This window comes from Acinonyx jubatus, chromosome E2, assembly GCF_027475565.1.
Source record: "Acinonyx jubatus isolate Ajub_Pintada_27869175 chromosome E2, VMU_Ajub_asm_v1.0, whole genome shotgun sequence".
In the NCBI taxonomy this organism is placed as follows: domain Eukaryota; kingdom Metazoa; phylum Chordata; class Mammalia; order Carnivora; family Felidae; genus Acinonyx; species Acinonyx jubatus.
In genome coordinates this window covers 16,672,066-16,688,863 of record NC_069396.1, presented here as the reverse complement: position 1 = coordinate 16,688,863, position 16,798 = coordinate 16,672,066, and the positions used below count along the sequence as shown (strand labels likewise).

Here is a 16,798-nt window from a genome sequence, read left to right as displayed (position 1 = left end):
ATTCTGTGTCTCCCTCTCTCTCTGCCCCTCCCCTGTTCATTCTCTGTCTCTCTCTGTCTCAAAAATAAATAAACGTTAAAAAAAGAAAAAAAAAAGAAATTCTGCCTACCACAGAAGGTATTTCTCTTAACTGTCATGTTACTCACTTGCCTAGTCTTTACCTGTTGGTGTGTGCTTGAAAATTACAGCTGGGACACATAAAAACCCACGTAGAATCTGGTTGGATTTGAAGATTGTCTCACAATTTTAGTATATGTATGTGGGCATAAAACGGGTCTGGTGAAATCATTTTTATTTTTAGACGCTGATATTAGAGAACGTTTTCACATGATGCTTAGAGTTAGTCTTTCTGGAAGGCAGTAGCTCTGATACTTCTCAATTATCTGCTAGACTTTGGATTCCATCCCCTGGCATGGATTCCATTCTCTTAAGGGATGGCGGGAGATGAGGAGGTGGTGAGTGGATTGCAAAGAACTTTGGTGGTACTAGAGATTACAGGCCCAAGAGTGCTTTTGAACTTGAATGCCTGCTTCTTTTATTCATTCAGCAAATATTTTTATGCGCCTTCTTGTAAGGCCAGGCACATGCTGGGTGCTGGTTATGCAAAGGTACACAAAAGAGACATGGTTCCTGACCTCATGGACCTTACTGGAGATAAACATTGAACAAATAAACAAACGAATATACAATCACAAATACAAGTGCCATAAAGGGAAAATTAGAATGCCTTGTGAGAGAATGCAAGAGAATTTACTCTAGTCTGGGAGATGAGGGACGTTTAGACCAAGATTTGGATCGGGCTTCTAGAGAAGAGTGTGCCAGCTGAACAGATCAGCAGAGCCTCTGAATTCTCCTCAGGAGCAATTTGGCGCATTGTATTGAGGAATGTCCAAGGAACATACTCTTTTTGGAGCTTACCTCACTCCTGCTGGATTTCTGCCTTTGTGATATGCTGTGTCAGAACACTTAGAAATAACACCCGAGTGTGTCGTTGACCCTGGTACCTCAGGGTCCTACGTAGTCCTTTTTGGTCTGAGGCTGTAGCACAGGGGACACTCAAACAAACGATTTCCGTAGACAGAAGGTGGAGACGCTCTTCTGGCTTACCTGCACAAGCCGGGGCTCCACATCCCTTTCAGGGTCCCCCCATGCAGATTCCAACTGCGTGTCCATGGGGGCCGGCGGCCCACAGCGCTGGCTGTCTGAGCGTCCTACATCCTTGTGCCGTCTCAGGCCGTGGGACACATCAGTCACCCGCTGCAGCACCGAGCGGAGCGGAATGGGGAGTGACTACTTCCCGTGAGCTTTAGCTCTCTTTCAAGTGTGGGAGGGTGTTTGAGCATTCTCTTCTAGTGTTCCCAACCTGCAATCTGGAATTCGGTTAGATGAATCAAAACGTATCCTACGTTCTCTTGCAAGATGCATCTTTTAGTCTCCTAGAGCTGCCACTTTGGGGAGACTGCTCTGTACTCCAGGCTGGGCAGAAGTAAATCATTTGTCTTTCCGGGACGTAGAATGGACTTGGCAGCAGTTTTATTTTTACCTTTCCTGTCATTTCAGAGGCTGGCAGCCTAGAGGTAGGGTGTGGAACAGAGCCGTAAATTACCCTTGGAATGACTGGAAGGGTCCCATTTTAACTCTTAATTGCGCCTTTCCCTTTTAACCTCTCCTTCTTATCCCCTTCCCTGTGGCCGCCCTCCCCCCACCCCCCCTCGAATCCACATTTGAACAGGGAGGAAGAATTGAGGAGGGGGTAGGTCGGAGCAGGTTTGCTTGTCGATGCCTCTCTCCATGGTGGAAACAGTTTCTTTTCCCATCACCAATTCCCCTGTTTTTTTTTTTTTTTTTTTTTTTTTTTTTTTTTTTCCTGTGCTTCTATTTTAAGAGCCTGTTTTTTTGCTGGTTGTCTTACTGGAAACTGGCCCAGCCTCACTCAGTTTTGTTTCCATGCTGCTATTAAAAGACAATGCCCAGTTAAGAGGCCTTGGAAGAGGGGCAGGACAGACACCATCTTGGGTCAGGTCATCCAGGCACATATCGATTCCTTGGATTGGAATGTGAAAAGGGTTTATTGGGTGCTTTTAATGTCTATACATTGTTTTTTGATTTGTTTTTTTGATTTATTTTATTTATCAAAAAAAATTTTTTAATGTTTATTTTTGAGAGAGAGAGAGAGAGAGAGACAGAGCACGAGTGGGGGAGGAGCAGAGAGAGAGAGGGAGACACAGAATCCAAAGCAGGCTTCAGGCTCTGAGCTGTCAGTATAGAGCCCGGCCCCGGGCTTGAACTCACAGACTGTGAGATCATGACCTGAGCTGAAGTTAGACGCTTAACTGACAGCCACCCAGGTGCCCATTGATTTGTCTTTTTAAGTGGAGGTTAGCTCACTATTAGTTGTTATACCTTGAAACTTCTCTTGTGTGGAGCTCAAATACTGATGGGCCTGAATCGGAGGTCAAAGAACCCCTGTTTTGTGTCTTGGCATTTTTTACCAAGATAGAAAATTATGCTCAGCGCTTGGTATCCAGTCAGCCGGGACTTCTTGACATTTGGGAGAGATGTGTCCCTATGCTTTGAAGAATTTTCACATTTACTAATATAGAGTGTTTGGAGAGTCCTGAATGTCGCCTGCCGTACATTCTTATCAAGATTCTTGCTTTCTGTATTTTTTTGAGCATATCCTCACACTATAGTTACCTGTGTTTTAAAACTTCTGCTCACTTTTATTTTTTCTCATGTGATGAACTGTTTTTATTTACATTGGCTGCAATATACAGATTGATTTTTTAAAAAAATTAAGTTAGGTTTACTGAGATATAATTTGTACACGGTAAAATTCATCCTTTGCAGTATACAGTTCTGTGGGTTTTGACAAAAGCATATAATCTGGTAACCACTACCATACTCAAGATGTACACAGTTTTATCTCCCTGAAAAGTTCTTTCGTGCCTCTTTGTCGTCAGCCTCTCCTACTACCTCCAGCCACTGCCAAACACCAAATCTGTTTTCTTTGCCTATAGTTTGCCTTGCTTCTTCCCAAATGTTATAAAATTGGAATGAAAAACTGTAGCCTTTAAAGTCCTCCTTCTTCTGGTTAGTGTAGTGCATTTGAGATAAATCCATGTTGTTTTGTGTATTAGTAGTTCGTTTGCTTTTATTTGCTAAGTAGTATTCCCTTGTATGGATGTACCACAGTCTGTCGATTTCACCAGTTGAAGGACTTTGGGTTGTTTACAAGTTTGGAAATAAGGAAGAAAGTCACTGTAAACATTTGCCTAGAGGTTTTGGGGAAGCCTGTATTTTCCTTTCTTTTGGGTAAATATGTAGGAGTAGGATTGTGGTTTGTATGCTAAATGCATTATTTAACTTCATGAGAAACTGCCAAACCGTTTTCTAAAGTGGCTATACCATGTTGCATTCCCTCCAGCAGTGTTTGAGAGGTTCAGTTTGCTTGCATCCATCCTCCTCAGCACTTTTTACTGGCAGTTTTTTGTCTGTTTAGTGTCCATTCCGACATGCATGTGATGGTGGCTCATTCTGATTTTAATTCGTATTTCCCTAATGACTAATGATGTTGAACATCTTTCATGTGCTTGTTTGCCATTTGTAGATCATCTCTGGTGAAACGTTTGTTAAAATCTTTTGATTATTTTTTATATTGGTTTGTTGTTACTGAGTTTTGAGAGTTCTTTATATATTGTGGATCTAAGTCCTTTATCAGATATGTATTTTGCACATATTTTTCCCCAGTCTCTGGATTGTCTTTTTGTTTTCTGGCCAATGTTTTTAGAAGGGTAGGCATGTTGAATTTTGATGAAGTCACTAACTGTTTTTAAAAATCCATTTCCATGTGAAGGATATGATAGACTTAATAATCTCAAATTGTGAGCCACTACCAAATTTGAATTCCACTTTTAACTTGGCAAAAAATTTTGTGTTCTGGCTTGTAAGGCATCACTTTTTTGGACTCTTCATTTCGTTTTCACTCATGGTACCAATGCTAGGGCTGCCCTCCTTATTTTTTAACCAAGGAAACAAAGTTTTATATAAGTACTCCACATCAACTATTGCCATGTGATGATGGTCAACAAAGCCGCACTGGAAGGACAGTGCCAGGTTGTCAGCCAGGCTCACTCACTGGCCAAGTGGCTCTCACATGTCAGCATTGTAGGGTGTGATGCAAGTTTGTGTCTGAGCAAAATTACAAATCGCCGCATTTCCACTAAGATGTAAGCTCCTTGAGATCAGGGACTCTTTCTGGTTTTGTTTCTTAGTGCTCACCGGTTTACTGAAGAGTACGATACAGGATATGAATCAACAGCCAGATGGAAGAGATGCATAGGGTGGGGTGTGGGGGAAGGTGCCGAGCTTCCGTGCGCTTTCCAGGCACGCCGCTCTACCCACATCTCCACATGTTCACTGATCCAGAAGCTCCAGGCACCCTTTCTGTTTTGTTGCTAGTCCTAGAATAGGGCTTAGTGCTCAGAAAACAATAGATGAAGGGTACCTGGGTGGCTCAGTAGGTTGAGCATCCTACTCTTGGTTTCACCTCAGGTCATGATCTTGCTGTTTGTGGGATCAAACCCTGCGTCTGGCTCCATGCTGATGGTGCGGAGCCTGCTTGGGGTTCTCTCTCTCCCTCTCTCTCTGCCCCTCCCCTGCTTGAGTGTATGCCTGTGTGTGCTCTCTCTCTCAAAATAAATCAATAAAACTTAAAAGGAAAATAATAATTGATTGCTTTTCAGTGGACTTCATGAAAAGCGATACAAGATGTCCCAAAGCAACCAAGGCTGTGACTCTCAGGGTGCAGCTGAGGACCGAGGCCAACTCTGTGAATGGCAAAGCCTGAGTGCCACGGGACAGCCCAGAGCCCTGTCTGGGGGACCTCATGTGCCACAAATCTGTTTCTAGGAGTGTGGAGAGAGATTTCCAGGGCCTGGCCCTGACTGGATTTCTTAGGGAGGCTTCAGCTTCTGAGAGAGGAACTTAGGTGAGGACATGCCAGCATTCTGAGAAGGGCATGCTGTGAAGAAAACTCAGTCTCTGTAACTAGGTGACTTGAAACTACTTGTGGAGTTTTGCTGTTCCATCTTCTTCTGACTACCACAGGAGCTGCATAACCCCCCACCCGACCCCTGCTGCCCACCCGCCCTCAAAATGGTGGCAGGATTGGGCCAAAGTTGAAGTCACTGGCAGAGCTGAAGCCAGGCTGCCTGTGGTGGAGCCCAGCTCATCTCCACCCCATCGTCCCGCGTTTGTCCTGATACTATTTTGGCTTATGGTGTGTGGTTTCAACATTTGGGCCAGCTTTTAATCACGACACAGTCCCATCTTGTAAGGGCTGAGTGAATCCTCCAAGAGAGGAAACTGCTGAAGGGAAGATTTTCCTTAAATGTTGAGACCTTCTCTTCTTTGAGACTCTTCTATTAAAGGTAATTCAAGGTGAAAAAGGTAGTAACTCCCGATTTGGGGCAAGAGAAGAATCTGGGCAATGGGTGTGTGTGTGTGTGTTGAGGGTGTGTGTGTGTGTGTGTGTGTGTGTGTGTGTGTGTGTGTGTGTTGAGGGTGTGTGTGTGGGAGTTTGTGTGTGTGTTGAGGGGAGGGGGGAAGGGTGTGTGTACATGTGTACATGTGTGTTGAAGGGAGAGGGGAGGGTGTGTATGTGTGTGTTGAGGGTGGGGGGGTTTGTGTGTGTGTGTTGAGGGGAGGGGAGAAGGGTGTGTGTGTGTGTGTGTGTGTGTGGGCAGGGGAGGGCGGGGGTGGCACTGAGCTGCGGCCAGGGAGGCAGCACTTCACGCCAAGTGGTCCCAGCTGCCCCTGGTTTCCAGGCTAATCCCAGCCCTGCTGCAGCCCATCATTCAGGGCAAGCTGCTATCATTAGTGGTTAAACATTTCTGAAACTATTCTCTCTCAACTCTGACCGCATGCCCTTTCGGGGAAGGGAGGGAGGAGTCAGGGGGAGTTAGTGGGGCCCACCCTGCTGTCATGCCCAGCTGCTCTGCAGAGGGACAAGGAGCCCTCAACTGGACGTGCTCATGGGCTTTTTGGAGCCTGTGTGTGTGACAGGACTGAGGTCGCATTTTCTATGCTGCCCACACAGCCTGCTGCCTCTTGAGTGATACAGCCCTCTGCTGTGGGCTGTGAGTACCAAATCAGAGAGGATTTTTTGTCCTTTTAAGGGGATTCTTGGCTGAAATAAACTTTCTATTAACCAGTTTTATCTCTCTTGAGCTCTCTGTCTTAAACACATATACACACATTTGCCAGTGGCTGAAGACCCGTCTTTCCCTTTGGAACTAATCTGTACTCCTCCTGCTTTCGATGAGGGCTTGTGGTAAAATGTTCAGTACTAACATTTCTTCCCGTGATGTGGGAGTTTGAAATATTTTTCTTGACTGAGGTGTGGTTGACAGCTTTTGATTTATGAAATTAGCTCAGGGAAAAATAAGATGGAAAAAGAGAGTCCAAATTAAATCCTTATTTCCATAGCTCATTTGTGCCCTCTCTATCCATTTTTAACTGTCGTGCAGTCTTTAGGTATGAACTCCAAGGTTTGCAAGGTTTCTTCTTTCCTTCCTTCCTCCCTTCTATCCTTCCTTCCTTCCTTCCTTCCTTGCTTCTAGTTTTGGTCCAAGAAAAGACTTTTTTCCTTACTCAAAGGTGTACAAACTCAATGAAGAAAACTAGAAAAGCATAAAAGGAAAAGCTAAGGGAATTCGTGTGCACAACAAAGATAATCACTATTAATACATATTTTTTAATCACTATTGATATTTTGGCTTATAGGAAAAAGTCTGTTTCTTGTGCTAGAGTAGGTGGTTGGTGGGGGCACCTGTCCCCCCCCACCCCCACCCCCACCGAGAACCTACAGGTTTGTTGTGCTGCAGGCTTGTTCCAACACGCTGATTGAAGGGGGTCTCACCAGTAGAGGTGTTGTGGTAGGTATGGAGCCTTCCAGCCCAGCAGGGGACCTTTCCGGTAGAGCTCTTTAGCTTTCTATTGGCCAAGTGACCCGTGAAAGAATAGCCTGGGAGGGATTCAGTTCATGTCCAGGCTTCCCACCCCCAGCCTCCAACCAAAGAGCATGGGCTCTTGACCTTAGACTGCTTGGATTTGAGTCTTGCTCCATTGCTTACTTTCTCTGTCTTTTTTCTTATCTGTAAAATGGGCATAATAATAGTAAGCTCCTTCCAGGGTTGCCCTGTTAAATGAGATAAAATACGTGAAGTGCACAGTGCATCATGGATATCTGTTACATAATGTTCAGGCTCAGCACATATTATATACTTGTATAGTAATTATTCCTTTCATTGTTGATAGTAACCTCACTGCCCCATGTCACATGAGATAGATTGGTCTTTCTTCAATGGATAATATTTAAATGCTCTCACTGCTGAAAACTAGTAGATAATGACTAAGTAGTAGAATAGTCTCCTTTGACAAAACAGCTGGACTGAAGGGCAAGGAGGCTTAGATATTTTCACTAGTGAACAAAGTCAGGCTACAGCAGGATCATGAGACTACATACTGCCTACTATCTGTTGTTCTGAAGTTGTCAGATAGATTCTCTGCTCCTGGATCCCACCGTTTTCCTTGTGATATAGATCCCTTTATGCATTGTTCCTCATTTGTTGGGATGGACCACGGAGTCATCTTTTCTACATAAAACATGTCAACCTGTGCATTGGCTGAGGCTGTCTGGTGCCTCTTGACTTCCTTTCCCAAGGGCAGTATGTTTCTAGCTATAGAGAAAATGGATTTGGATAAGTTTTGGGCTCTTTTTGCCTAATGGGAGAAATATGTCATCTGTAGCCTGCCCAGTGATTCTTGTTTATTTCTTACATTTGAGCCCAATAAAAATAATGTGATGGTCACAGGATATTTTGCCAGTTATTTCAGATGTGGGGGCAATTCACTCTGGATTTGTTTACTTCAAGTGGAAAAGTTTACCCAAAGTTGCCTTCTGGGTTATTACCAAGAAGGAACCTTACCTGGGTCTCTCTGTTTGGAGCCAGCTTCTGTTGAGTCAAAGACCAGAGGGGCTATTAAAGGTCTTATTTCCAATAAATAGTGAGAGAGGGAATGCGGTGACTTAGATGGGACATACTGCTGTCTTTTTCACAGTGACTTATGTCTGTCTGCTTTATACTTTGAATTTCCAGGACGCACAGACATTCAGGTGGTTCAGCCAGAACAACCACAGCAACCGGCGAGCAAAGCCCCGGTGCTAGCAACCGGCACCGCCAGCCCGTCAAGAACCCAACCCACAATGGCTTGGCCAATGGCACAGGTGAGTGACAACACAAAATACCAGCCTGAATGAAAGCAGTGGCTTCTAACTTGTGCTCACATGGAGCCAGGACTCTGCTGTGTCAGGATGTAGGGTGGGCGAGAGAAGACTCCAATACTGAAATGAACTTGAACCCATCACCCTTTCCATTGGCCCATCTTCTTTTGTCTCTGGCCAAGGTTATTCTCCATATAACTTCATACATTCTTCTAAAATATTACTTTGCACAAAAATAAAGAGTATTGATTTTTTAAATTCATTTCTTATCAGTATTGGGGGCAAGGGGTATCTTATTTCTATATGATACATTTTTTATTCCCTTAATTTAAGGAAATGATCAGACTAGGGAGAAAGAAGACTAAGTATTGTTGCTCCGAGCTGGGTTTGAGAAGATGGCGGCACCGTTGGATCGGTTGGGATGCTGACTAGGGGCAGAGCCAGGTGCCATGGGATTGGGGTGGGGAGGGCACATTCTGTGGCTGTGAGAGTATTTGTCCCATTTGAGAATAGGTGCCCCTTCTGTGTCCACAGAGAACTTTCCTGCCCTTGATTCTACTTCTCTGTAAGTGGGAAGGGAAGGACCTATTTCAAAACAAATCATTTTTTGTCATGCTTTCCTTTTGTCTCATCAGGATGGTGTCGAATTAGAAAGGAAAAAGAAGTCCAGTTTTCTAAATGTCTTGAAAATTTTCAAAGCTTTAGTATGGCCGATCGTTTGCTCATTTGTTTTAATTTGAAGCAGTTGGGAATGGACTTGGGTGTTTGCTTCAATAAACTGTAGAAATGTAAGTGTTTAAATCAGTATGTGACATCGAATTTTGTAGATGCTTGTGATAGCAGAGGTGTGGCCCAAAGAGCAGAGATCTGGAGCAGCAAGCCTGTTCACATAGCATTCCCGTGGAATTGTTACTCCTCTTTGCAAGACCAGCATACTGAGTAGCACAAATCGGTTAGCGTTCCTTTCTAGTGACTTTCCTATAGATGCGAGCTGCAGAGCCTGTCTGATAGTTTATGGTGTTTAGTTATACCATTATGTGCATCGGGCTGCAGGATGCAGTGGCCTGTCCTTGTTTCAGTGTATCTGTGGTGGCCTGACTTACTCCTTGGAGTTTGGGACCTGCTTGAAGAAATCGAGTTAGCTGGCTCACCCTGAGCCTTAAGGATAAGGATGAGCTGGAGGTGGGGAGTACAGGTGGCTACCATCTCATCCTCCCGGTGTCCCTGTGCCAGCCACCAAGTGCTGGAACCACCAAGTTCCAAGTGCTGGAACATCCAGTCGTAGCAGCCACGGGGAGTGGTGGGGCGGGGGCCTGGCCTCCAGTCTGTGTGAAGAGGGTGGCCAGGTGGTGGCTGTGGACTGTGTTAGAGAAAACCTGATGCGGCTCCGTGAACACCAGTAAACATGCTTCCCTTAGAGAAAGAAGTCGCTTGTGGAGGAGGGCCAGCCCTTACAAATGGGGAAGGGGAACTGGTTTTTTTAGAACCACTTGTTTCCTGGAGGCTGTGGCCAGGCTACCAACCCCTTCGTTTCTCAGGGGTCTATATTCCTTGACACTGGTTTCCTTCAGTCATCTCTGCTTTTCTTATAAAAAACTATTGGTAAATTGACTTTATATGGTGATGGTCTTTGAGTCACTTTCCTTGGATACCAGAAGAGATCTGTGTTTCCCCTATGTTTATTTTTGGGTACCTTTGTGTGTTATCCTTATCTCCAGGAACATTATGTTTCAGCAGACGAGGCAGGTGCCAGCCGTGTCCTCAGAAAGCCAAAGCTGCATTGGGCATGTTTTATGGTGGTGTATCTGAATGCCTAGACTGTTCCCAGAACCCGTCTGTGAGGGACGGTTGTTGCGTTTTGGGGATTTCTGCCTGTTAAAATACTAAGGCCTTGGCCTCCGTCTGGTCTCTCTCCTTTCTGCTGTGATGACGGTTCACCTTTGCCTCACAGCCAGTCTGGACTTTGTAGGCTCTTTCGCGTCTACCCAAGGGGTACAGAAAGATCTTACCTTCCCTTTGGGGAGCAGACAGAAGCCCACTCTTTGGCAGCACAAGACAAGAAGGGAGTTTGCGGCTGTGAATGAGGACATCCTCATCCTTCAATACTCTGCTCTTAGAGCTGTGAGGACCAGTTCCAAAATGGTGGTGGCAGCGAGCTGTGCCTCCAGGAAATATTTCCACAGACACACAAGATTGATTTAGCAAGCCTTTCTGGCTGTGCTCTGCAGTTATGCATGAAAAAGACATTTGGGGCAAAAACAGAACCGAGTTCCAGGTGTTTTTTTTCATGTTGTCACAACTGTAAAGTATCCATTTTTATAAAATGAAAGTGAATGGCAGCCCGTCTGTATAAACCTAATATTACCAAGGTTTGGAAGTGGTGCATTTGAGAAGTAGACAAATGGTATATAGCACTTCATTGAGGCTTGTGTGCCATGAGTGACTTTGTGACTTTTTATTGAAAACTTTACCAAGAAAATTACATCTCTTACTCGTCTCTTAAATGTGATTTCCATGCACATGAAGTCTGGAGTCACGCTGGCCGCGGTCAGTGGTGGGCCTTAGTTTTCTCATCAATAAAATTAGGACAAGAGTCTATATCTCAGAAAGTTGTTATAAGGAATAAATTATATAAAGCATATAGAGTGCTTAAGACCTCAAGGTTAGCTTTTGTCTTGATGAATAATTTCATACAATTATAGTTATGTAGCATGGGTATGTGGGATTTTTTTTAGTCTCTTATTTTTTATACACGCTTCTATGTATCTGTTGTCTTGTTTATTTTTTTTAGTGGCCTCATGCTACTTCACAGTTAATATTCATTTACCCATTCTTCAATTCTAATGTATTTCTCTGTTGTAAAACAAAATCCTAATGCAAGTGTCTTTGCACACAGCTTTGTTTCTTCCTGAATAAAGTTCTTGAGTCAGAGGATACGAATGTTTAGAAATGAGATCAGATGTATGTTACCAGATTGCCTTCCAAAGGGATTGAAGCAATCATATATTCCAAAGCAGTATGAATTTTCCATTAGATGGTATATGAGGTTTATTTTTTTCCTGAAACCTTATAAATACTGGTTTATCATTTTGCTAGTAGCTCTTAAGTGTCGCTTCATTGTGGAACCTAATTGCATGTTTTTAGTTATTAGTTACTCCAGCATTTCTTTTCTCTTGTGTGATTTTTTTTCATAGAATTTGATTTTTTTTTCTTGATATTTGGAAGTTTATTTTAGAGATTTATATATTAGAGATTGCTTTTTTTTAAATTGTGGCAGAATATACATAGGCATTAAACATTTAAAGTATGTAATTTAGTGGCATTAATCACATTCTCAATGTTGTGCAACTGTCACCACCCCTATGCACTTCTAGAACTTTTTCATCTTCCCAAACTGAAACTCTGTACCATCTATCTATCTATCCATCCATCTGTAGCTTATTTATTTTGAGAGAGAGAGAGAGAGAGAGAGAGAGAGAGAGAGAGAACATGAGAGTGTGGGGGAGGGGCAGAGAGAAAAGGAGATAGAGAATCCCAAGCTGTGTGGGCTTAATCCTCATGAACCATGTGATCATGACCTGAGACGAAATCAAGAATTGGCTCCTTACTAGACCAAACCACCCAAGAGCCTCTGAAACTTTGTACCCTTTAAACAGTATTTTTTTCCTTTCCATCTGCCCTCCAACACCAGTCCTTGGTAACCTCTCTTCTACTCTCTTTAACGGTTTATTTATTCTAGGTACCTCATAGAAGTGGAACAATTTTTCCTTTTGTCTCTGGCTTATTTCACTTGTCATGTTTTCCAGATTCATCCATGTTGTAGCCATGTATCAGAATCTCATTCCTTTTTAAGGCTGAATAACATTCCACCGTATGTGAATGTCACATTTTATGTATCCATTCAGCTGTTGATGGACATACAATTGTGCCTACCCTTGGGCTAGTTTGAATAATATTGAATAATGCTGTTGTGAATAGGGGTGTACATGTATCTGTTTGAGTCCCGGCTTTCAATTCTTTTGGCCATAAACCTAGGAGTAGAGTTGATGGGTTTTATGTATGATAATTCTGTGTATCTTTTTGAGCATTCCTCAAACTATTTCATGGCAGATGCACCATTTTACATTTCCTCTAGCAATGAATGAGTGTTCCAGTTTTTCCGTATCCTTGCCAACACTTGTTTCCTGATTTTTTTTTTAATAGCCATCTTAATATATACGAAGTACTTAGGTATAAGTTTTATCTGTTACATTTATGATTGTAAGTTTACCCCCATGTATGGTTTTACATTTTTCTCTCATTTTCTGTGGCTTTTATAGAAAAGGAGATAGAAAATTTAAAAATAATTATGCCTGAACATTTTTTTTTTTTGAGAGAGAGAGCACGAGCGTGCGCATGAGCACACAAGTGAACAAGGGGCAGAGAAAGAGAGAACGCACAACGGGGCTCACCCAAAGTGGGGCTCATGTTCTACCTGAAGCAGGGCTTATGCTCACCTGAAGTGGGACTCCAGCTCATGAACCGTGAGATCACGGTGAGATCATGACCTGAGCCGAAGTCAGAGCTTAACCGACCGAGCCACCCAGGTGCGCCATGTTTTTCTAATGTCTCAAAGGGCTAGTCCTGCCCTATAACTGTTTCTCCATGATATTCTTTGGTAGTTTATACATTTTCAAAACAAATTTCAGACTTTGAGTTTTTAGAAGCGTGGTGGGATGTAAATGGAAATTGGGTGAATTAGCCAGGAAAGGACTGAATTTTCCCATCAGGTAACGTGGTATGGCCTTGTCCATTTACAAGTTTCTCTTCTTGTTTTTCATCTAATTTTTCTTCTTTTTTTCTGTCTAATTTAGTTTTTCTTTCTATAAGCCTCACCCACCCTGTGTCATGCTAATTATGAAAGGTTTTTCTAGTTTGGGTGCTCTTTTTTTATTTATTTATTTTTTAATGTTTATTTAATGTTTGAGAGAAAGAGACAGAGTGCAAGTAGGGGAGAGGCAAAGAGAGAAGGAGACACAGAATCTGAAGCAGGCTCCAGGCTCTGAGCTGTCAGCACAGAGCCCAACGCGAGGCTTGAACTCACTAACCATGAGATCATGACTTGAACCAAAGTCGGACACCCAACTGACTGCACCACCCAGGCGCCCCTTGGTTGCTCTTAGGAAGAACTGAGTAGTCCATTGCCTTGGAAATACATTGCTTGTGTCTCATGGACAAGAGATAGTGACTGCTTTACTGTGCATTGTATATTACAAGCTGATCTTCAGTTTAAAAAGTTTCCATTGTTGGCAGTTGCCTTCGCCATTCCTGGATGTGGGGGCTTTGTATACCAAGAACCCCGCACTACTCTGCACACACCTGAAGATCTTGGAACACACAGTGAGCTGGCAGCATGTCCGGGATGAAGAACAAGAATTTACAAATCCTGATCTTTTTTTGGCGAACTGTGACAAGTATGTCTCAGCCCTGAATGAATATCTGATTCATAAAGTTAGAGTGTTTAACCAACATCACAGAGGGAACCTTGTGAAATACTCCTTGTTGCGGAAACCAGAGGCCATTCAACTGCTATTTTACCTACTTGCCCCATTTACCCTGTCGTCTTGGTACAGGAAAGCCGTCAAAGCAATCTTCATTTCTCCTCCTGTCCCTCCGTTGTTTTTACTTAATGGTATTCTGGATTTGAATACTGGTTTTGCTGTTTGCTACCTGCGTGGCGCTGTCTGGGTGGAACCTCTGTGAGCTTCAGTTTTGTCTTAAATACGATGGGAATAGCATCTTCCTCACAGAGCTATTGGGCAGATAAATGGGCTAATGAAAAAAAATGTGCTAAAGACACTGCAGGATCCTGGATTGGTTCTTGTAACATAAAAAGGACCTTAGTGGAGAAGCTGGCGGATCCAAATAAAGTCGTAAGTTTAATTAATAGTAATACATTGGTGTTCATTTTTTAGCTTTGACAAATGTGCTATGCTTATATAAGATAATATGCCCTTGACTCAGTTTCCCCTAATATTGCTATCTTTGTACTATCTTTCCAACTTTTGTTTTTTGAAAACTTAGATATTCTATTTTTTTTAATTTATTTTTTAATTTACATCCAAGTTGGTTAGCACATAGTGCAACAATAATTTCAGGAGTAGATTCCAGTGATTGATCCCTTGTGTATAACACCCAGTGCTTATCCCAACAAGTGTCTTCCTTAATGCCCCTTACCCATTTAGCCCCTCCCCCTCCCACAACCCCTCCAGCAACCCTCAGTTTGTTCTCGTATTTAAGAGTCTCCCTGTTTTTATATTTTTGCTTCCCTTCTCCTTGCAACTTTTCTAGAAGTCTAAAATTATTCCAAAATAAAAATGAAAAGGAAAGAAACTGCTTTGCAATTGATAGTGTTACATAAATATCAGGTAGTTTTATTTCAGATTTCTTTCCCTAGATTATTAGATTTAGTCCAGCAAATATTTAGTGAACAAATATTTGTCAAATGCCATTTTGCTAAGCACCATGGATGGTGTAAAGAATTATAAAATAAGGTTTCTGCCTTATAATCTCTTTTAAAAAAAGAAGCTCAAGACACTGTTTCCTAAGTACCAGCACAGCAGATGTCACAGGGGCTGTGTGTTTGAGTAGCTGGGACCCCAGGTGTTGTGGGATCCACAAAGGGGATCAGTCTCGTCTAAGTAGTGGAGAGTGGGGCTGAAATGAGCAAGGGGGTGTAGGCAAGGTCATAGGAGACAGAGAGTGGAAGTAGTGAAAAATGAAGGAAACAAATTTTCCCTTGTTCTCAAGAAGGATGCAGTCTTTGAGTGGAGGTAAGTTGTGTATATCACATCATTAGGATTAATAGAGAGCATTGACAATATAGTTTGAATAGAGCTAAAATGTAAAATACAGCAAGTCTGTAAGGCATGACTAAATTCTAACTTTTAGTCTTTCTCAGTCCAGTTTTTTCCCTCTAATTGAAGCCACTTCATGGCTTGATTAGGGGACTCTCACTGGTTTATCATTGTGACTGTAGGCCAGTGACTTCATTGTTGATTGTCTGAACTTCAGTGTCTTCTGGATATAAGCTGTGAGGGGTGGATTTATTTCTGAGGTTCTTTCAAGCTCTCACATTCTAAGAATGTGTGTACATGTGTACACACACATACACTTTTTGAGAACAGAAGAGTATAAGCATGGACACAAAGTTGTCAGCTCGAGGATACCTGGCTCTCATACTCTATTTCCAAATCAAAGCATAGCACAAAGCTTCAAAACAGATGAGCTACTTTGGTGGATCCCAGGCTCTCGGGTGGGTGTGTGGACAGATACAATCCTGGTGGGAACCCCCCCTTTTTTTTTTTTGAAATGGATCTCTTTTTTTTTTTATATTTATTTATTTATTTTGAGAGAGAGAGAGAGAACCCAAGAAAAAAGGAAAGAGAGAATCCCAAGCAGGCTTTAGCTCAGAATCGGATGGTGATCCCATGAGCCGTGAGATCATGCCCCGAGTGGAAATCAAGAGTCAGCGCTTAACTGCTTAACTCACTGAGCCACCCAGGTGCCCTGGTGGGAACCCTTCTAACTAGATTGGAGGGTCTTTTCCATTGGCATGGAAAATGGGCCTCTGCTTTTGTTCTTTTCCTGGTCAACAGTCTCATAATAATTATTTTTAACAGGTAGTACATGTACATTCTGAAAATTTTAAAAGTATAAGTAGCTCAAACAGTGTAAAGTGTCCTTCCTGTTCCAGTCCTGTAGCCTCCAGTTTCCTCCCCGGAGGCAGTCACTGTTGTGTTCCTTACGATTCTTTCAAAGCTGTTCTTTGACTGTACAAGCATATGCACACATATTCTTTGAAAACACACACACACACGGTAGCACAATATATATGCTGTTCTGCACCTTCGCATTTAATAATTATCTTAGAAATGTTCGCATAGAATCTGAAGCAAACTTGAAGAGCTTTGCCTCTTTTCTTCTCTGCTAAACCCAGCCAGAGATGGGGACAATTTTAGTCTCATAAAAAAACAGTAATCACCGTGGATTCGACTATTTTAAATATGTTTAAATCCAAGAGCTCATAATGAATGATCTTTACACAAAACAGAATTTCACTGTTCATTTTTGGAGACCAGTGAGTAAAAGGAAAGACTCAAGCATTTCTCCTGCCTTTTCTTTACAAACTGAACCTCAAGGTAGCCAAAGAGTTGATGAGGGACAGTTTCTCTTACAGGCAATGGTAGAATTAGAATATAACTGTTTTGCAGTCCACAGCCAATTTAGGTTTAGGTAATAATCACCAGCGGCTGCTAGCATTGCCAAAGGGTGATAACCAGATGTTCTGTGCCTCCTGATGGAGGTATGCAAAGTCCATCTGTGTCACAAACATTGAGTTTATAAAAGTAAAAATAATATTATAATGAATCTAACCCCGGTCTTTAAATATTATTGGCTCATGGCTGTTTTAATTTCATCTACAGGCCTCCCCCACCTCTGTTCTCCACACCTATCCCCACTTCCCTCCCC

General features: G+C 42.6%; 1 protein-coding gene across 2 annotated transcripts in view; it reads left to right on the top strand.

The window, feature by feature from the left end:
• The window catches only part of WWP2 (WW domain containing E3 ubiquitin protein ligase 2), a 148,114-nt gene that overhangs the window by 82,125 nt on the left and 49,191 nt on the right, over nucleotides 1-16,798 (top strand). For both annotated transcript variants that reach the window (XM_027076108.2, XM_053210339.1), the window contains one exon: nucleotides 8,163-8,290. In XM_027076108.2, the coding sequence (XP_026931909.1) occupies nucleotides 8,163-8,290 (128 nt within the window). The remainder of the gene's footprint in view (nucleotides 1-8,162; nucleotides 8,291-16,798) is intronic.